This window comes from Natrix helvetica (genome assembly GCF_964273705.1).
Source record: "Natrix helvetica genome assembly, chromosome: 1".
Lineage (NCBI taxonomy): Eukaryota > Metazoa > Chordata > Lepidosauria > Squamata > Natricidae > Natrix > Natrix helvetica.
In genome coordinates this window covers 59,914,367-59,936,823 of record NC_138548.1, presented here as the reverse complement: position 1 = coordinate 59,936,823, position 22,457 = coordinate 59,914,367, and the positions used below count along the sequence as shown (strand labels likewise).

The following is a 22,457-nucleotide window of genomic DNA, read 5'->3' as shown; positions in this document are numbered from 1 at the left end:
TATGATGAATTATTAGTACTGTATGTTCATAGTTTCATACATGTACCTATCACTATTCTGACCTTAAAAACTGAAGTCAATCACATGTAAAATTTAACGTCTCGAAAATATTTATTTTTAATAGGAAGAACCACCCATTATGACAATTGTGAATTTTCAAACTAAAAACTTATTCATCCTAAGAAACACTGAAAATCTACTGTAAATGGAAATTTTCTGTAGGACAATCCATAAAACATCTGCTACATGAAGTTTAGAGATAGAGATCAGAGCTGAATGGATTGTGTGCATGTAGCCATAATGGGATGTATTCAGCAAAGTTGTTCTGCTCCCTAAGCACTTTCTGGATGTAATGACTTCAGTAGCTTACATTGCCCCTTCAGTCTCTCCTTAAACACATACGTTTGTATAAATTTATCTGGAATTTAAAAAAAAACTGCAATACACTATATAGTACTAACAGAGTGGATGAAAATGGCAAAGATAAAGAATATATGCTTTTGCCTTAATTGTCATCTGAGCGAGAGAAATCTCATCTGGTATACTGCTCATTTGGTACTTTTAAAAATGTTTGAACAATTTTCTCTCAATATATGCATCCATTTTGGATTACAAAATGATATAGTTGTTGGCTATAAAATGTGTAACACAATTACTCAAATCACTGTACAGGATATAAAAAATTCTAAGGCAACATAGTTAATAAACTGATTGCATTGCTCTAATCTTTGCTAGTCAGACATGTTCCTACAATAATGAATAGGGAAGGGTTTGTTATGAGGTTCTTCTAGTCATTGTGCCTTACCTTTTAATATTTTTTTAGAATGTGCAAATGAGATGTTTCTTTTCTTGTAAATGCATTAAAATGGATATTTAAAATAATTATAATAATGGTTGAATCCATGGATGATGTTACAGGACTGACAATTGATGTTAGATATCTGATATTGGGAGCAAAAACAGTGCCATAATGTTCTTCCTATGGAACCGATTACAAGATCTAATCTGCACTGAATTTAGCAGGATTTGATCAGTTGCATACAATTAACAAGACAGTCTTTTTAAAAAACTGAATTCTATTTATTGCTATTACATATTTAGACACTCAAGGCTTCCAGTGTGTTTGCAAAACATGCTATACTTATTCTCCTAGCTTATTTATGCACCATCATTTTACATTTCATAACGGCGCTTTACCCAGTCTTAGATTTGTGTCCCTCATCTTTAAACTCAGGGAAACCAAAATTTAGTTAGAACATAATAAGCTTAAGACCTAGTTTAAAAAACTGCACCCAGTACAGGCAAAATGACAATACATACCTGATTATTATCCAAGCATTTTAACTTACCATAGTTTGTATTTTTGAAATTTTATACCAACATTCGTTAACATGGGATATAAACAGATAACAGTGCCATATTGCTACAACTAAATTCAACACTTCTGAATGACAACTGGTTGGGGAGACTGATTTATACACATAGCTGCTTGATATATTAGTCTTCTGTGGAAATTACTGTTATTTGACTTCATCAATATGGCCAGTTGACAGGTACTATTTACTTGTTAATTTCCAGAATTAGGTTGAACATTTGTAATTACACACAGAGAGAAACAAAATGAAGTTCATTCCATTTTTTTTTAAAAAGATGTCCATCTAGAGTTAGATGGAAACTTCAGTGAAGTGTGCAATGAATTTGCTATTCAGCCTCAAGCAGTCACTGTATCAGTTGGGCATATCTCCAATAATACAATCTATTACTGTTAAATCATGTATCAAGAAGATCTGTTGTACTGTCATTATCACTGGCCACAAGAACTTCTCTGTTTTCATAAGTCCAGAAGCCATTAAGATCAATTAAAATACTGGTGACAGTGTCTCCTTGACTACTGTTGATTAAATCTTGAAGAGAAATCTTGTAAGGATCCTTAGGTTTTACCATATCAAAGATTTCATCCTAGAAAAAAAATAAAATTTAACAAAGTATAAGAATCTCATAGTATTAGCTTATGGCCCATAAAAAGAAGTTATTTAATTAAACTAAATGTTCCCGACTTATACCTTTTTGTTCTTATGAACAACAGAAGACTACATAGCACAAATACAATGTGTACTAATATGCAATAAATAAGAAAGACCTGAATGGAAATATATAAGCTCCATTAACAAGGTGTAAGGAATAATTTTTTAACTGCAGACCAAAGGTAAACAGTTGGAAGCTTCTTAGGTAAATGCCTTGATTCATTAAAAGTATAAGGAATAAGAGGTACCAGATTTGTAAGATTCTGATAGCTAATCTCAATAAAAGTAATTCAGCCCTTATGTGGAAGTGATTATGTATGCTGTTCTACTCTGCACTCCACAACTGGATTACTGAAATGCACTCTACATGAGGCTGCCCTTGAAGACAATCAGAAGCTACAAATGTTACAAAATGAAACTGGAAGCGTTAATGGGCATCTTTTAGTATGCCTATTGTACTCACTGGTGTGTGAACTGCATTGGTTACCAGTTGGTTTCTGGGTGCAATTCAAGGTGTTAGTTGTTACCTACAAAGCCCTTTATGGCAGGGGGCCTGGATACCTGAGGAACCACCTATCTCCAATAATTTCTGCTTCCCTGGTATGTTCTGGCAGAGTTGGTATGCTCCAGATCTCTTTACCTATATGGTTGTATTTTTTAAATGATTTTCACTATTTTGCATTTGTATATGTAAGCTGCCCAGATTCTATAGGAATGGGAAACTATAATACATTTAAATAAATAATAATTACTTTAAATAGAAGATAGTATAGCTTCATAATTTTTTTAAAAAGATAGTGTAATTCAAACAAATAAGCCAGAATGCAACCCCAAGAAAACTATTTCTGCTTGTGCAATGAAATCAACTTTATGTAACCATAAAATATGCACATTCCGGTATACAGTATATGTAATCATATTGCTGACTTTTCAGAGAAGTACTTCAAGCATAAGTTCACTAAGTATTTCATACAAATACATTTTGATCAGAATTCTAACCTTCACATCTTGAAAAGAAACTGCATCTTGTCCATGGATTTTCATTTGGTCTTGAATAGCCTACAAGGACAGAAATTAAGGAGATGAATAACATTTTAAAAATGAGGATATACACAATGAAGAAAGCTTATCTAGAATTGCAATAGTTGGGCAATTTTGCAAAGATGCAAAAGTGCAAAAATAAACAGATGCAAAATACTGTAGCAATTGTGATGACAATTAACATTGACTTGAGCATCGGACATAGCATTTTGCAATATTCTATACAGTAAAGCTAATATTATCTATCTGTTCATAATACTTAAGGAACCTAGATGTCCCACTACCAAGAGATTTAACTCTAAACACAGCAGAGTGAACTTGGAATTCAAAGCACATAGTATTAATTATATTGATTCTGGCCAATATGAATTATTTGAAAAACTGTGGACCTTTGTTAGCTTTATCAAACTCCTTTCAGGAATAGCATGGGTTACATTCAGGTCTTGTACTACAAAATATGTGATCAATTTTACCAAGAGAAAAAAGACTGACCATCTGCTCAATCTATTTGCAATCATTTCTAACTCTTAGCCCATTAAAAAAAAGAACTTAGAGCAGCATGTCTCATTGTTAAAATAAGCTTTTAGCCTCAAATTTTCAGCCTAACTATTATGTGTACGCTAGCAGAAAAAAAATAATCAGAAGATGAAGTGCCAAAGTGTTGTTTATTACAGAGGAATTAATCTGCTTCATGCTGCTAAAAAAACCACAGTTCTTGATGTAGTTTAAACCTGCAGAGTGTTTATTATAAAGGCTTTGAAAAGATTCCAGAGTTTGGGGGAGGTGACTGAATTAGCCTATTCTTGGATCATTCACAATGTAATTTTTTTGTTTAGTAGCCACCAAATTAGAGAAACATGACATGCTGGGGGGGGATTGGTAGCATGGGATAGATTTTACAAATAATAATGCTGCTTAATTACTTGAACCTTAATTAAATGTATTAATATCTTGTGAATATAATAGTGAAACCACTCATTATCAACCATTTCCAAAAAGGTTGCTTATTAATTAGGAATATTCCGGTTGCTGAAAATAGAAAAAAAAATTAAACTAACTAACATTTATATTAATCTTGTGAAGGCTAGAATAGTATTTCCAGTCTTAATATTTATACTGATAGAACTCTGTGAAACTATTGATTCATTAATCAGAAGTACTGTGTTTCCCCGAAAATACGACATGTCCTGATAATAAGACCATGCCACATTTTTCTGGTGGCAAAAATATAAGCCCTCCCCCGCAAATAAGCCCCCTGGACAACCCACCACCTCCGGTCAGGCAGAGCGCCACTCACCAACCTAGCGGTATCCTGAAGGTGTCAAGCCGCAGGAATCGGGGAGGCAAAGGTGATCGCGTTGCTTGGCGCCTTCAGGATACCACTAGGTTGGTGAGCAGCGCTGTGCCCAGCTGAAGAGGGGGGTTGCCAGGTGGTTGCTCTCTTACGAGCGGGCTCCCAAAGAGCTGGGCATAGCAGCCACCCGGCAAACCCCCTTTCCAGCCGGGCACAGCACCATTCACTGACCTAGGGGTATCGCCAAGCTGTGTGAGCACCTGTTTGCCGCCGCCTGGCTCTCGCGTCTTGGCGCCTTTGAAATGTCAGTGAATGGCGCTCTGCACAGCTGGAGAAGGGGGTTGCGCAAGCGGCTGTTCCGCTCCCACTCGCGTGCCTCCCAGCCTCACTATGCCCTGGCCCAGCTCTCCCTGCAGAGCCAGGGTACCTCCGCTGCCACCGCCATCCCAGCATGGCTTGTTCGGCAGCTTCCAAACTGAGTCTTCCGGCAGTAGCCGCTCTGGGCGTACGCTCTATGGTTGTACACTCTGGGAGTATGCTCTGCCGGCAGCCTCCAGTCGCCCCTGAGGCTGTTCCCGGCTCTTTGGGAGCCCGCTCGCAAGAGAGCAGTCACCCGGCAACCCCAAAACAATAAACCCTCCCAAGGCCCAATAAGGCCCAAGCCATATTTTGTGGGTAAAAAGAAAATAAGACCCTGTCTTATTTTCGGGGAAACACGGTACTTATTTTTCTGGGATAATGAGCATCATCTGTAAATTTTGTTATTTCCCAGTCAAGTCGGCAAAACAAATTAGAAGGGGCAATTTAAAATTTACACTAAAAGCTATAATTTAGACAACAATTTAAGCTCTTCTATCATGGCAGTAGCTAAAAAAATATTCTGTTAACCATTAGAGGTTATTAGGAATTCTTTCCTCAAAAAAGCTGGGCTTATTGGGTTTTTTTAAAAAGAAAAACTCATATTTAATTACAAGCACAGCAATATGGTACTATGATGTAAGATGTTCTGAAAATAATTCTGAATTTTTTAAATGTAAAATATTAAATTTTTATATTTTGACAAAAATCTTGTAATAAATAGAGGTACTTTAAAGTAATCACCAGCTGGTTTCTAAGCAAAGGCACAATGGTTACAACAACACATGTACAAAAGAATGACCTACCTTTACAAAAAGGGACTTACCCTAAAAAAATAATTAAGGGAAAAGACATTCAGGTATCCTTTGTTCTCTATATCAAGCAATTTGAAAATATACTGCAAAGCTGCAGGTTCCTTTCTGTTTTCTAACCCAAGTACAAAGTCCAAGTACGTCTTATAGTCCTAAAAGCAGATGCAATCATGTTTATTATAGTCCTCTTTTCAAATTGATTTTGCAAGCAAACCATAATTGATGACTATTTCCTTGTAGGAGAGCAGTTACTTTTTAGTGAAAGTCAGCATGAAATAGAAATGGCCATTGAAGGAGGGAAAAGTGAACAGAAATTGCTTTTTTTAACTGGCTAAGCAACATCCCCATAGATTTCTATCAGTTACAAGGGAGCTGCTCAGAATTCAAATTAAAGAAACAAATGTCTACACAGTAGATTAATCTATTGCTACTTGTCATTCCACTGATGAAAGCTAAACAGTTATTAGGTTAGGGCATTTTTAGAAAATTGATTAGGAAATTTGCTATAATTTTTTTAGCATTTAAGAATCATTGTTAATGGCAATAGTTCAGCAGCTTTCTACTGGATTCTAGTCTCATATGAGCTAAGAATACATTTTTTAGCAGAAACTGAATACAATTTTAAAATTCCTAAAAACCATGTAGATATCCATTGTATGTCACAATCATTCTCTATAAGATGTGTTCTTGGAGTTAATAAGAATCTAGAAAATTAAGAGTTGGTATATCTTAAAAGGAAATTCTATGTTCTGCTTTAGACATATTATTCATGTCAGTTACTTTCAGATTATAAATTGTTCACTGTTCCTGGTTTTGGCAGAAAAAGAGAAATAATGAAGAACTCACTGTCCTCTCTTCACAATGAGATTTCTTCTTCTCATTAAGAATGCAAAGTCACTTATGAAAAATACCATGTGGGGGTTTCAGCTGCCAGTGAAAAGTGAATGTTTCTTTCATTCTATTTAGTTAATATGCATTTTATGTTACAATCTAAGAAACTACAGGAGTTCAATTAAAAAACAAAATTCTTTCATGAAACACAGTATACTACTGCTATCTATGAGGGGAATACCATTTCTCCATCATAAGTCAGACACTCCTGGAAGACCCGATCCAAAAAGATGTTGGTTAGTGTCCCTGTTCCATATCGAGACAATTCTTCTTTGCTAAGCATGCCGTTGTGATCTTTGTCAAGATTCAAATATTGGCCTGCAGAGGATGGGGAAAAGGGGGAAATATGAAAGGGAGAAATGCATTTTCTGTACCATTTTACAGTTCAAAGATAATGAGAAAAGATGAATACAGCTTGCTTATTATACAAGTTTCATAGTATAAACATATATGCCATAATATTTTAGATTTCTAGAGTTAAAAAAAACCCTTTAAATTTCAACACATGAACAGAAAATGAATTTTTGCCTTGAGAAGTTTATAAAGATCTGTTATGAATGTGAGAAACCCATGTAATAAAAAAAAGATGTAGAAGCACTGGTTTACCAATGAGACCTCCTAGTCAGCAAGCCATGTTCCGTTCAAGAAGCTACCTTCCAAGACTTTCTGTGTACTACCACATTTTAATTTGCTCTGGTTATTTGCACTCACTGAATTTGTTCAGTCCTGATTAAGCTATTCAGGTATTCTGCCCATAAAGATTTGTTTGTACTGATGCAAAGTATAACCAATAGCATCCAAAGAAAAAATAACCGTAGGTTTGGTGGACAAAACCTCAAGGTTTATTAGATTACTATATAAAGGTTTCTGGTAAGGAATGTCAGACTGACATTTTCAAAGAAAAGAAGAGATGCCCCTACCAAGAATACAGGCTTGAAAATGGATGTTGCTCTGCAAAATCTCCCTGGACCAAAGAGAGGTCATGAAATAACCCACTAGCATTCCAGTTGGCTGTTCCTCATGAATAAATTGCAGAAATGGAAGGTTTTTCAATTAGCTTAGGAGAAGGCCTTTGAGGCATGCTATATTCCACTGAAGCCTGAGCCTGTGCTAGGTTCCCATGATCTCTCGCACCCTTGAGACAGCATGTGCTCTGCTTAATGACACACACAGTTGCTTAATGACCTCATTGGGAAGAGCAGGCATGGTGGTCATTAAGCGAGATGATCATGGTGTCTCATTCAATGACGATCACAACTTGTGACTATAATATCCATTAAGGACATACGTTGAGGACTACTTGTAATAAAGTAGTGACTTTTGTTGCTATGGTGATATGAAATGTTGCAGCTTGAAGTTACAGAGAAAGTGAAGTAAAAGAGAAACTTGCCTTTTCCTTTTGCTTGTTTGAGATACTCTCACTTTTGAATTATAATAACATAATGGCAATTACAAGAAAAACAGCAGGAGGGTGTAAGAGTAGATTGTTATGGCAGCCTCCAGAGAAAATATTTGTACAGAATTTGTTTCAGAAATTATTTGAACAAATGGAAAATAAGCTTTTGAAAAAGAATGGATGAAGGACTTTTAAAAATGAAAGAGAAGATGAAACAATAAGATGCAAAGTTGTATATAGGAAGTTTCTAGAGAGAGTAAAACAAAACAAATCAAACAGAAAGTGGAAATTTTAGAGAGTAAAACAGAAGTTCTAAAGAGCTGAAAAAGAATTAGATAATTTGGCTTTTTAGAATTGAAAAAGAAAGAATTTTTGTTTAAGCTATTGTACATGTCTAAGATACTAGAAAAAAGATTATTAAAAGCTTGGCCCAGACATAGGCAGAAATTGGTAACCATTATAAAATAAATTCTAGATTTACTACAACAAATGTTTCAAGGGATGTTTTAGTGCATTTTGTTAGGAAGAAGACCAAAGGATCAAATTCTGCAGCAGCATTTCAATACAGTATTGAAAATGGATATTAGATTTTTTTACTGAAAAAAAGTTCTATTCAAATTTTATGTAAGAGGAAAGAATATATATTTTTCCTGAAAAATTAAAATAGAAAAAGATCCTATTTGCAGGAGGTATATTGGAAAGTTTGTTCACCTTCAAACAGCAGAGATTTAGATTGAATCTTGTTCAGAAGAGCAATTGGAGGAGATACAAAGAGAGAAACTAAACAAAAATTACAACTGATGTATCGGAAATTAGAAAAGAATGCTCCTGAATAAGGTGCTACTGGTATTAACTTTTCTAAACTTCTGGCTTGATTGTGGATTAGACACGTTTAATATGGAATATAAATGGAGCAAATGCTCCTCTGTTGTTATGGGGAAAATAGGAAGAGGAAGATGTGTTGGATATGTTTCATATCTTGAATTATTTGTAAAAATAATAAAAGGTGGGATACAAATAAATAAATAAAATAAAAGATCAAAATTGTGGGAATGTGAATGTAAAAGCTAAAAAAGAGACTTATAAGTTAAGAGCTTTGTTGATGAATTGGTATTGCTTTTGAATGCTTCTTTAAAGAATTTTGAATTATCAATGGTTAAGGTGAAGATTACTAAACAGAAGGAAAAGATGTTAACAAAAATATGAAAATATAAGATCAAATAATTGATGAATAAAGCAGGTTTTAAGATTGTAAAAAAGATAAAATACTTGGATATCACTATGACAAATATGTTACTTCAAAATAATTATATTAAGACGTGGAATGAAGTTTAAAAATATAAGTTAAGATAGGAAAAATGCAACTGTTATTGGACAGAATTTCTGTAATTAACATAAATGTTCTACTTAGAATGTTATTTTTGCAATATTGGCGAATATCTATGGTTCAGGTATAGGATGAGGGTGATGATTCGTTTTCCAAGCTTGTAGATTACTTTGCGAATGTTTCATTACCAGGCTAGGTAACATCTTCAATGGAATTTAGGGGATGTCGGTGACACTGATATCCCCTAAACAAGGCTGAAGATGTTACCTAGCCTGGTAACCAAATGTTTGGAAATAAATCCAGAGAATGAACCTTCATCCTCATTGTTGTTTTTGTTTCGGATAATATAAGTTTTGATAATGGACACACTAAACAATGGAAGAGGATATATATAAATCTGTATGGCAAGGAAAAAGAATGTTAGGATAGGGATCATTCCCAAAGATAAATAGTGGTAGCAGAAGGCTGAGCAAGGTACAAAGGTAATAAAAATCAGGACTTCTGGGAAACAGATGAAATTGTTTATTTTTACCCCTACCTAGGTAGTGCTAAAATAATGACCATTAATTCTGATGTAAACCTAGTAATTTATGAGGCCTTTCTTTGTGCCATGTAAATGGAAAGTTCATGCAGAAAATGTACTTCAAAACTATTTACGCATGCAACATACCATAAACCCTCAAAGCAGAAGGAGCAGAAAACCAATTTGTTTCTTGACTTTCCTTAGAAAGTTCTTCATCACGTAACTAAATGGATAAGGAAATATTAAGTTAACTATCAAACAAATGTAAAGGACAAATCAAAAGTCAGAAGTATTTTTTTAAAATGTCTACCTCTAACAAGTCATCTAGGAAGCTGCAGGCTAAAATATCCTGTATTTTTATCTTTCCTAGAAAAGAAAAGAAAAAACAATGCTTATTGCACTAGTTAATGACTGTGATATTTTTAGGTTTAAGCAAGGTAACACCCAAGTTATGCTGAAGGGAATTCAAAAGAAACAAATCAAATTTTGACCTATCAATTCAGGTTGTGAAAAAGCAGAAATGTTTTAAAATTAATGTTATAAATAAATAATTAACATTTCAAATTGATTAAAATACTATAAAAGTGTATTTCTAGGTATTATTTTTATCAAAATATTTATTTTTAACAAGGAAGAAAAATGTTCATGTCATTCAAATAGATTATGTTGCTTTCATTATTAAGAACCCCTAATATTGGTGAAATTTATTTATTTTATTTTTTAAAAAAGTCTCTTTCCTTTCAAACAAAGCATTCCCCACTATTTCTGAACTACATTAAGCAGGGGAAAATAATTCCATTCCCCACTAGATTTTGGGGATGGAATAGTAACTGCCTATCCAATTTTAATGCAGCTTCCTTATTTCTGAAAATGTAGAACAGAACGGGGAACATCTATGACTATATTTGGAAGTCAGAATTACTACTGAAATCAGGACAAAGGTGTCAATGAAACCTACTTGAAGGATTAACACAGCAATTACAATCTCATATATTACTATTATCCATGGGGTCAGAATTACTGTGGGTAGGTATCACCGGCAAAGGAACTGTTTTGAATATATAGTTTATTCCATTGCTAGTTATAAATGCTATTTATGCCAGTGTAACCTGAACCAGTCAATTACCATGCAAATAACTGCTTTTTCATTTACTTCAGTAAGAAAGAAAGCTCTGTCTGGATGCAGAGCTCATCCAGAAGTGAAACAGCTGCTATTGTGATAGCAAATGGTAAAACTGAAGGCTTGGGTGTCATGTCAAATTCTTGTAAATATCTGTACTGAAGCTACAACAGTCTAACTATTTCCCACAAGCATCATCATCAATTTATAATTTGCCATCTCAAATGTAATACAAAAATGTGAACAAGGAAATTTTTATTTGTCAATAACAGCTTTAACATACAAAAATATAATTGTGATTACTGTGCTCTGCATAAATTCAACCAACCGACAATGATGATTTAGCTATTACATTGCTACAAAATGCGTCAGACTAAAAACATACAGTACATGACTAAGTAACTAAAAAAAATCCCTTCCTGGCTGAAAGTTTCAGTCAAAAACTAAGTTAGTACCAAATCTTTCTTTCTACAAATGATACAGGTTTTCAGATTTATGAGCTTCATCTCATCAGGAACACATTAATACAGCCAATAAAAACTGGAAGATTATGTTTCCAATTTTTACTGTAGTTTAGAATAATGCCTTAATCTGGAGAAACCGGGTTAGTCTTCATAGTTTCAATAATTATGATTTACTGAAGCAAGATAGTTTCAATCTAGCATCATTAGTTACATTTAAAATTAATCACTGAACAACAATCTTAGCAATTATCTTTTAATTATTTCGTGATAGCTATACAAGAAAAGAAAGGTGACCGGATCCTATCAAACCATAATATATTCAAAACAGGCATATATTTGTATAATTTGGATTCCATTACTGGATTCAAATGTAAAAAAAGAGGGGTAATTTAAACCTACCAGTTCTGAGAGGATCTAAAAAGAAGAAAAATTTTCTGACAGCAGTGCAGACATAAAATGAATAAAAAGATTTTTCTAAACCATCCAATTGTGGCAAAGTGGGAATGAGTTCCAATATATAATTCTCTAAATCCTAAAAAAATAAACAAGAAAATGTATATTTATACCACAAGTGTCATGATGATTAAATCTGAAACTTTTTACATTTGTTCTATAGTTTGTAGAAGGAACAGACTGAACATCTTTTTTATAAACTTCTTTCATAGTTTTTGTATCAAAAGAAGGCCTGGCAATATCTCTGGTCCACTATTGATCCTGCAAGTCACACAGTGCACAAACATTATGTATCCCTTATCTGATGCATGCACAATTTATGGGGAGATGTATAAATAACAACCATTCATATAGTGATCATTCAAAGTTACAGTGGCACTGAAAAAATGACCTTATGGACCTTTTTCATACTTGGTCATGTGATCCAAGATTTGGACACTTGGCAACTGGTTCATGTTTATGATAGCTGCAGTGTCCCAGGGTCATTTGATTACCTTTTGTGACCTTCAGACAAGCAAAGTCAATGGGGAAGCCAGGTTCACTTAACAACCATATAAAAAACTTAACAGTTGCAATGAGAAAGGTCATAAAATGGGGCAAAACTCAATTAACAAGTGTGTTGCTTAGCAACATAAATTTTGGATTCAATTGTGGTTGTAAGTTGAGGACTACTTGTAATTGTCAAAAATATCTGGCAATATAGGACTCTATTTGTGAGAGCTGTAGCACAGTGTTATCCTGTTTAGTTAAAAAAAAAAGCTAAGTTAACTTACATTCAAAATTCCTTGGAATGCAGAGTGGTTACATAATACAAATATCAGTCCATAATTAATTAATGCTATGTGAACAATAGTCTCCCATAAACAATTATATTACAATTTTATTTGTTAATCAAATTTGTACTCTTTTACAAATTACAAGCCACCCGGTGGTTTACTTGAAATCTTTCTGATTATACATATAAACAGATGATTAATAAATATGTGCCCTTCGACTACTCTTTTTGAATGAAGACAACATAAATAATTTCAGTTACATTAGATAATATATCAATTATTATTCCTCACTTACTGATTCTCTGAGGTAACCTTGTCCAGCCACATCATATAAACTGAGGCCTATTCTTGTCTGGTACAGCCATACTGTGAAGCAGATTAAAAAACACCCTAAGTAAAATAAGGTATAGTAACAAATTGAAAGAACATTAGAAAGATATTGGTATTCATAAGTATTCCAACCAAGGCAAACTGGATACTTCCTATTTAAATTAATTACAAATAAAAATTCAAAAATCTGTTAAAGCAAATTGTACAAATTCAAATACCATATGTATATATACCAGTAGTTGCAGAGAGCTGAATATTATCTGGCATTTTTATGTTTCAATTTACAAAATTCCTGAGCTCCACTTTCCTGAGATTTTTGCCTTGCTTAACTGATGACCATCCTGACTTCCCTTAAGATATCCACATTATTCAAAAGACAGTTCACAAATTATAATTTGTATTTTGTTATAAAATTATGTTACATTGAACCCATCATTGTGACCTATACAACTACAGTTAAACCAACCATAATTTAACTCAATCTGTAAACAGAAAATTAGTCCTATGTGGAGTATTACTCTCATCACTGGAAGATGTATGAATAAGAATAACCCTACACTTAGAATAACTTTGTCACTTTGAATGTACACTAATCGCCATACATTAAAATGAAATTTCATTACATATAGTTCTTCACCTCTAATATACACTACATAAACATGACAAAATAAATAAATACAAAATTATGAATATATGAGGCAAGATAAGAAAAGTATGCAAGGCTTTAGAATATCTTTGAACCTTTTCATTCTTAGTAGTCATAAGAGGGATTTTCTGTACAATAAAATGTTTTTGGCTGTTTCTTTATGTCTGCCCTACATATGATTTTTTTTTACTCACTAGGTCATAATTGATTGTTACTAAGCTCTTGTGATTCTGGCATGGGTACATATATTTGCAGAGTAGCTTTATTTATTTATTTATCTATCAATCAATCAATCAAATTTCTGAACCATCCATCTCCCTCAGCTATCAACCATTGATTGTTAATGCTAATGTAACTCATTGGGTAGGAGGTAAAAAGCATGAAACAGCTGAAAGAAGCAGATTTAATTGTTTGATGTGTGAAACTCACTGGCACACAAACATTTTCTGGCAAGAGAAAAGAAATCACAGCTCTGTTGTGTTTGTTGGTGGGTTTCTATCCTCCTCTTGTTGGTTCTGAATATGTTTGCATGTATATTCTACCTGGAAGCAAAAGGAGACTGCATATGCTCTCTCCATGAACAGGAAAGAGGGATTAGAGCAGGGGTGTCAAACTCGATTTCTTTGAGGGCCAGATCAGCATTGTAGTTCTCCGTGGATCAGGGGAGGGGGAAGGAGCCTCCTGCAGCACCCTGCCAGCCAAAACGGGGCGTGGAAAGAGCACATAGCCCCCTCTGCCCTGTTTTTGGCCTGAATGGCCTCCTGCAGTACTTAACCGACCAAAACAGGGCGTGGAAGGGTTGCATGCAGCCCCCCCACACCTCGATTCACCCTCCCTGGCTCTAGCGGCACTCTCCCAGCCAAAAATGGACTGTGCAGAGGCCTCAGCGCAGCCCGTTTTTGGCTGACAGAATGCTGGAGGCTGTAGACACAATAAACGGGGGGGGGGGGGGGGAGGAGAGACACGCAGCCAGCAGAGGCACCGCAGGCCAGTCCTTTGATATTTCCAGGCCAGCCCTGTAGGTCAGATTTAAGCATCCCGTGGGCCTTAAATTTGACACCTGGCTTAGAATGACCCATTCTAATAAGTCCACTTTTTTCCTGGAATTTATCCTTGCAGCTTCTACCCGTACCTCGCCTGTTTTCAAATTTCTTTCTTTTTTTTTTTTTTGCCGGGTTCTGTCGTCATCATCATCATATTTTTCCAACATTTCATTGGATTAGAAAGAATAAAAATAGTGAAAATGTGAATAAGTCATTATAATTTGCTATTTTGATAACAGTCTAGTGAATGAACAAAATTGAGTTAGCAGTGATAATGAAGTATAACAAAATACTGATGTGATTAAAAATTATGATAAATTTAATATTATCACATACTACATTATGATTAAAATAGAAAAACATGGACAATACTGATTACCACTCATTTTGGTCTACTCATCCAGCTCATGCCCACTTTTAGGAAAATGGTTCTCAACACAGTTTAAAAGAGAATGCAGTCCCAAACCACTTCTACTTTATGGAATCTAATAATGTAATTTGCATTATTATAGATCCTGTTACAATGGATCAAAATAACTCACCTTTTCTCATTACATAATTGAAAAACTGCATGATAGATATTCTTCCACAGGGATCATTATGAAGTAATTTAGTAAAAATTTTAGCTGCGAAGAATTGCCTGTGAAACATAAATTTAGAACTGAAATTTTGAAGATGTAATGTCTTTGCAGTTTGAATGGCAATTGAATAATGAATAATTGAATAAATTAACAGAAATTTGTATTCTAAATATATTTCTGATATTCTGACGCAACTTGGGGGGGAAATTTATCAACCCACTTAATTTCATAGAACCACCTATCTGTATGTTTTACACTTTCCCCCATAATTTATATATAACTTGAAATTGTTCATCAATATTCAAATCCATATTCTAAATAGATCATACAATCTATCAAATATTCACTGCTAATTATTTAGTGACCATGCAAATTACGACAACAGTGAATGACTGGTGCTTACGACCAGTCATCAAGTTCTGGCTATTCCAATACCATTGTGGTCACATGATCACAATCTGGACGCTTAGCAATTGCCTTGCACTTGTGATGGTTAGTGTCCCTCAGCCACATGATCGCAATTTGCAACCTTACCTGCTGGCTTCTCTCAAGGAAACCAAGAAGGCTGCAAGTTGCTTGGGTGAAGTCTCATCTACTCGGGCACCTTTGTGCACTGTCCTCAAACCCTAGCAACAGCACCTCCACTTCACAGTGCTTTACAGCTCTAAGTGGTTTACAAAATCAGCATATTGCCCTAACAATCTTGGTCCTCATTTTATCAACTTTGAAAGGATGGAAGACTGAGTCAACCCTAACCCATTAGGATCCAGAGTGTGGACAGAGTTAGGCTGCAATACTGCATTCTAACCATTGTGCCACCAGATTCCCCAGCCTTGCTCGCATGCCCCATCACCCACGTATCCTCCCTGAATCTTTCTGTGCTAATATTGTGCTTCTCTACTACTTGTGTATCCTCATACATCTCCCTGACCATGGCTTGAGTTCACAGCCATTCATGCACCCTCTCTCACCCTTGCTCAATTGTTAGTAGCCATCTGGAACCCCACTGTGCTTATGTTGTGCCTTCTCGGCCACTAGTGGATCCCCCTTGCTCCCTCTCCCACCCAGTAGCAGCCACTTATCTGCCTGTGACTCACCTGAGATTTTCAACTTCCTACCACCTTTCCAACTAACTTTGGTTGTTGGAAACTGGCAGGAACCTTTGGAGAGATGCTTTGCTTAATGAACCACAATTCTCACTGAATGACAATGGGGAACTTCAGGGATTGCCATTGTTAAGTGAAGCGATCACTTAGTACCACACTTTACAATTGCATTGCTTAGTGATGGAAATTCTTAGCCTAACTGCTGTAGTAAATCAAGAACTACCTGTATTCAAGGCAAATCAGGCTCCTGTAAGTGTTTCAAAATAAAGATCTTACTTGCACTTGGATCCGGCTTTTTCACCAACTTTCAAGAAGTTTTCATAGTTAATCATTGCTTCATCCCCCATCATAGGTGGTGTCTGATGTTCATCCAAGAGAAACCACAAATTCTTAAAAAGGAGATTTAAAAATGATGAGGGAAATACCACTTAGTGGATAGTAAAGTTTTCAAAACAGTGATCTGAAATGAAGTCCTATTTTCAGTTTTTTCATACCTGCAATTCTTCATTGTCTAGCAATTCTCTACTTTTTCTCTGCAAAAAGACTGCTCTAGATTCTTCTCTTAATTTTTGCAACAATATTTCATCTTCTGCTGGCAGCTAAGAAAAGAAAATAATTGCAATTGGCAGCACAAGTATATTTTGAAAGTTGTTTACATGAATGTTATTTGTGCTTCACGAATTCTTGAAACAGTGATTCTTTCCTTCCTTCCCTTCTTTCTTTCTCAACTTTGACTGCCTTTTGCCTCTGCCTCATTATCCATTATTATTAATGAACAACAAAAATAATTGGCAATTGATAGTACTTAGCTTCTTCTATACATTTATTAACAGTTGCCCCAATTTCTTTCTATAATCCAAAAAGTCCCTATTATACTCAAGGTTTGTTTTTACTGGTTTAAACAGAGAACAGTATTGAAAAGTAAAAATGTAAAGAAAAAGAAACTAAACAGGAAGCTAGGTATTACCACTTTCATAAAAGTATACTTAAGAAGTCTTAAAGTTATAACTCAAATAAACAAGGTTAGCATCCATTCTTTTTGTGTCCAATACACCCAAGTTCTCTGCTGCTTCCATTTGTCTTGCAACTTAGTTTTTTAGCCAAATGTTTCAGCTTGCCATGTACAATTGAGGCTGTTCCTAAATTAACACTGCTATTCACATGTCATGTTCATTGCCTTCATTTCTTCTTATTTGATCAAACAGGAATTCCATACTGACCTCTTTAGCCTCTGATAAATAATTGGGTGGATAAATTATTTTAATGGAGTTTAACTGGAGAATACCAATAGAAAGGACTGGGGCTTTGTCCTGTGAAATAAACTAATAACAGTTTGATCCTGAGTGTCCTGAAGCCAGATAGGTGTTTTTTAGCATCATCACCATCTCCTACTTGTATCTGTAACACCTATGTTAAAGCCTCTCGGTAAGTAGCATCAGCAGGAATCAACACCTGAATGGAGTCAGCCATTACCATTTGAAGAATCTAGTTGCACCTCCTGCACAAGAAGCATTCTTTTGATCTAACTACATTAACAGTTAGACTGATCTCCAATTTGTGCTTTATAGGTCCGGAACTCGAAAGGAACAAATTATATGGATCCATGAAAGTCAGGTTTCAGTTCAGGGTTCACAATCAACTTCATTGATTGTGCTTATGGATAACCTTTGGAGTGGACTTCTTTGAATTAGTTCATTAAAATGAGGGTTCACTGAACAGTAGTACTGTCTCAGATAATGAAAGATGAAAGTGTTAACACACTTTATTTACCTACTTATTTATTTATGCCACCTGTCTCACTAATACGATGACTCTGAGTGGCTTTAAATATAATAAGAAGTGAAAAAAGTTCTAAAAGACAATTAAAATTAGAGGAATTACAAAGAAAAGCTAAAAACCAAGAGGAGGAGTAGTCTAGGGTAAGGATCTTCTCTACCCATTTAACCATCCCCAATGTAGCAGCCCAGGGCAAGTAGTCTTCATTTCTAATAGGAGAATGTTCCAGAGGCCAGGGGCCACAGTAGAAAAGGGTCTTCTTCTGAATACCACCAGACGAAAATTTTTTGGCATGTAGGATCCAAAATAGGCCCTTTCCACTAGAACAAATAGGGTGAGCTAGTCCCTTGGAGGTGATACCCTGGTCCCATGTCACAAAGGGCTTTATAAGTAATAACCAACACCTTTAATTGGACTGGATCCTTGAATTTACACAAGATAATATCACAAACCTTTATGTGCAAGACTATTACAATTTTACTGGATATGATACAAGTTAACTATAGAATTAATGTACTGTTTTTGTTGACATGAAGTTTCAATCCTGAGTCCACTTCCAGCCAACATAACTGAAATAATTATCATCCTAGTTAATAAAAGTTGTTTCTAATGACTGTACAATTATCTAACAACTGTAGATAATTCTGCATCTATAGAATCAATTTTAAAAATAATTTTGTGTAAAAAAACAATATTGTTGTAGTATCTTTATTTTTGAAGAAGCTGAAATTTATCTCTGATATGGACTATTTGTAACATCCAGCTTATTCCTGCAGTTTTTAAATACCTGACGTTTTAGAAATCTGAGACCAGCTGAAATAGTACTGTAGGTTTTATATAATTTTTATGATCCTTGGTGGCTTATTCTTTTTGTTAATTAAATTGTTTTACCATAAAAGTTGTATTTTAAAGACCTTACCTAGAACAACACTGAAAACCTACCCTGTAATAAAATCGTGGTACGTTCACATAAGAGGTACTGGCACTTTTTCTTCCTCCTTTCCATTTCAGATAGAATTTTGTAAACAACTCCATGTTGTCATCCTTCAATTCCTGGTCGCTCCCTTTAGCTAAATAACACAAAACATAATATATTACCTTTCATTTATATAGCCTACTTTGTAAAACAAATTTCTATGTGAAAAATAATTTTGATTTGAATCCCATGTACTGATAGGAAACATTTTTTTTTCTATGAAAGAGAAAGAAGAATAAAGAAATGTCCATAAAATCCCTTTATGCTAACAGAATATGGGACCCATGGGAGGGAACCTAGAGGAACCTGGTGGGATGAGATGGGAGGAGAGTGCTGCAGTGCCCTTGTGGTCATAAAAGTGAATGATTGCAGTGGCCGTAACTTAAAAATGGGGTCTGAGGGGGCAGGTCTGTGGAACTTTGAATGGTTGCTAAGTGACCAGTCATTAAGTCAAGGACTTGTTGCTTTGCTGCTGATGGTTAATCCTAAAAGACAGGAAACTATCCACCATTTCAATATCTTCACTGTCAATTGTAAGACTGCTTGTTGTGCTTGTTGTAATTAATTTGGTCTTCCTTATATTTAATTTTAGTCCCATTTTCTTTCATGTGCTCCTTAGGTTTTATTACTTTATTTTGCATATCTTTTGCATTTTCAGCTATCAGGATCAATGTCATCAGCATAATAAAGGTAATGTTTCTCCAATTTTAAAACTACATCATCTTCCAATCCAACTTTCCTTAATATATATTCAACATATAAGTTGAATAAGTAAGGAGAGAAGATGCAACTTAGTTGCAGTCCTTAACAACTTGGAACCAGCCTGTTTCACTATGTTCTCTTTCTATTATGGCTTCCTAACAGGTATGTAAGTTTCTCATGAGATGTTCCAGAATTCTAATTTTTCTGAACTTGATGTGATCAACACAATCAAAGGTCTTTCTATAATTAATGAAGCCCATTATTCTTTTTCGACTGCTTGCCGTATTTCAGTGAGTTATGCCAACAGTTCCTTTGCCTTCTAACTAGTAATGATTGAATTTAATGGAATAACAGAATTGGAAGGGACCTTGGAGATCTTCTAGTCCATCCCCTGCTCAAGCAGGAGACCCTATATCATTTCAGACAAATGGTTGTTCAATCTCCTTAAAAACTTCTACTGTTGGAGCATCCACAACTTCTGGAGGCTAGTCATTAATTGTTCTGTCAGGAAATTTCTCCTTAAATCCAGGTTGCTTCTCTCCTTGATTGGTTTCCACCCATTGCTTCTTGTCCTTCCTTCACATGCTTTGGAGAATAGCTTGACTTCCTCTTCTTTGTGGCAGCCCCTTAAATATTGGAATACTGCTATCATATAAGTATAATCTTCATTGTCATTGTACTTAAATACAACGAAATTGGTTTCTCCCCTAATCCTTCTTTTCATTAAACTAGACATACCCAGTTCCTGCAACCATTCTTCATATGTTTTAGCCTTCAGCTCCCTAATCATCTTTGTCTTCTAGTACTGGAGGTTCTTGTAAATAGGGTATCTTGGATGTTGACATCTCTACTGTACAGTATGTAGGAAGAAAAAACCCAGTCCAGTTCCAAGCTAGGAGAAAGACACTGGAAATAAAATGGAGGCTGGCTGGTTGAAAAGAAGGTCTCTGTTTATTTGGTTTCCAGAAATTTCAGTGACAGCAGAATGTTTTGGAGTGGCTGACAAAATGGCTGAGTGAGTGGATGGCTTTTTATAGGGTTCTGGGTTTTGGTAATCGAGATGTTGCAGGGAGTTGTGCAGTGTAGTGAACCTTGTGTGTTTTACTATTTCAATGGTGATGGGTTACTTCTATTATGTCTTAAAGATAGTGTCCTGTCCTTAGAATTTGGGTGGGGGAATGTAAATTCTTAATTCCATCAGCTCCAGCCTTCTGAGGGCTGAAGGCATTTGGTTTATGAATAGGCTGGCCTGGATTTCTTAATGGGCACAAATATTTCAGGGTTCTGCTTGAGGCAGCTTGAATTTTCCTATAGCAGGAAGACTGTGGCTGCTTTCTGCCTTTAAGAGCATATTTCTCCATTTCTTCTTTGGGGAAATATAATATTCTGCCTCTTTTAATATTCCCCAAATTATTTCTTTCTCTTGGGAAGGGCTTCCCACAAGTGTTTCAGTATTCTCTTTCCATCTCTCCATGAATCACTGATCTGTTCTGCACAAGCTAAAAACTAAACCAGCAATTTGCATCTCATTGTATTTATACAAACCCAGCAAAGGTGGCAACTTAGTGCAATGCACTGTGTCTGTTCAATAAACTATGCCTGGCAAAACAAGAGTTATTTCTGCTGGCTGCCTGCAATTTGGCAGTTCGACTCTCACCAGGCTCAAGGTTGACTCAGCCTTCCATCCTTCCGAGTTTGATAAAATGAGGACCCAGATTGTTAGGGGCAATATAAAATAAATAAATAAATAAATATGCTGACTCTGTAAACCGCTTAGAGAGGGCTGTAAAGCACTGTGAAGCCGTACATAAGTCTAAGGGATATTGCTATGACAGGGCCATTACAGCTCAACCTAATTGTCTATTTCACAGGGGGCTTTCCTATCTATTTATTGCTTGTATCTTTAAAATTTATATTGTTTTATTTGTTTCTTAGTATAATCTGATTGCTTATTAGTAACCTATGACTATCACTAAGTGTTGTATCTTATGATTCTTGATGAACGTATTCTATTTTATTTTTTCTTCATGTACACTGAGAGCATACGCACCAAAGACAATTTCCTTGTGTGTCCAATCACACTTGGCCAATAAAGAATTCAATTCAATTCAATTCAATCCTATCCTTTCACGCTGGACTGATTACTACGACAGTCAGAGGCCAGTGAAATAAACTAAAACTCATTCACAATAGGATAGTGTTAAATCTCATTTGACGCTGCTGTGAAACACGGAGCCTAAAAACAACCACCACCCGCAAAAGGCTACAAAAACCCTTTCTATTCTCTCACAGATTCCGAGACAGGACAGGTAGCGCGTTCTACCTCGAGGCAAAATCTAGAGGAACGCCAGGCAGGCGGGCAGGCCCGCTTTTAGCCCCTCGCCGTTTAACAGAAACGCTTCCCAGTCACGCGCCACCGGGCTTTTTTTTTTTTTCAAAGTCCCTCTTCCACTCACTGTCGGTAATGACAGGCACCCGGCTTTTCAGCGCCTGCTTCCATTCCATCGCTCGTGACGTTCCCGCCTCAGTGAAGTAGGACGCCTCCCCCCCACCAACCGTCGTCACTATCGGCAACATCCGGGAAACGGCGAACCCATCATATAATCCCTCCTCCTTCTCCTCCCTCCAGTTTAAGGATGGGGCGGGGGGGGGGGGAGAGACGCTGCTGTATAACCTACAGGGGGAAAACGGAAAGCGACAGTGGGGGTGTTTGTGAGTTAATTAATATAGCTGCTGCCTGCCGGCTATTGGTTCCATACCCACCGCCTGCGTAGATGTCACGTGCGCGAATCGGCCAATCAGAGGAGAATGCTTCGATT

The 22,457-nt window shown here is 35.8% G+C and overlaps 1 protein-coding gene across 3 annotated transcripts; it reads right to left on the bottom strand.

Moving 5' to 3' along the window:
• Positions 1–1,058: 1,058 nt before the first annotated feature.
• On the bottom strand, positions 1,059–22,434 carry PPP2R3C (protein phosphatase 2 regulatory subunit B''gamma). Of its 3 annotated transcripts, none has more exons than XM_081937903.1 (13): positions 22,317–22,434; positions 18,903–19,030; positions 16,679–16,783; positions 16,461–16,573; positions 15,040–15,137; positions 12,774–12,844; positions 11,649–11,781; positions 9,976–10,031; positions 9,813–9,888; positions 6,601–6,737; positions 5,543–5,680; positions 3,024–3,083; positions 1,059–1,959 (listed from the first exon to the last, which is right to left on the bottom strand). In XM_081937903.1, the coding sequence occupies exons 2-13, from the start codon at positions 18,993–18,995 to the stop codon at positions 1,771–1,773; spliced, it is 1,269 nt and encodes a 422-aa protein (XP_081794029.1). In that variant the 5' UTR covers positions 18,996–19,030; positions 22,317–22,434; the 3' UTR covers positions 1,059–1,770. The 3 variants fall into 3 exon arrangements, with proteins under 3 accessions (XP_081794029.1, XP_081794027.1, XP_081794028.1); XM_081937901.1 differs by lacking the exon at positions 22,317–22,434 and adding an exon at positions 22,095–22,227; XM_081937902.1 differs by lacking the exon at positions 22,317–22,434 and adding an exon at positions 21,962–22,088.
• Between the last annotated feature and the right edge of the window lie 23 nt (positions 22,435–22,457).

Bases quoted from the DNA above. Each gene is read 5' to 3' on its own strand.
- PPP2R3C (XM_081937901.1), bottom strand. From the start codon at position 22,215: ATGTTGCCGATAGTGACGACGGTTGGTGGGGGGGAGGCGTCCTACTTC. The intron at 11,782-12,773 runs GTAAGTGAGGAA...TTATTTTTTTAG, and splicing joins AAGGTTACCTCAGAGAATCA to GATTTAGAGAATTATATATT. The intron at 1,960-3,023 runs GTTAGAATTCTG...TTTTTTTTCTAG, and splicing joins TTTCTTTTCAAGATGTGAAG to GATGAAATCTTTGATATGGT.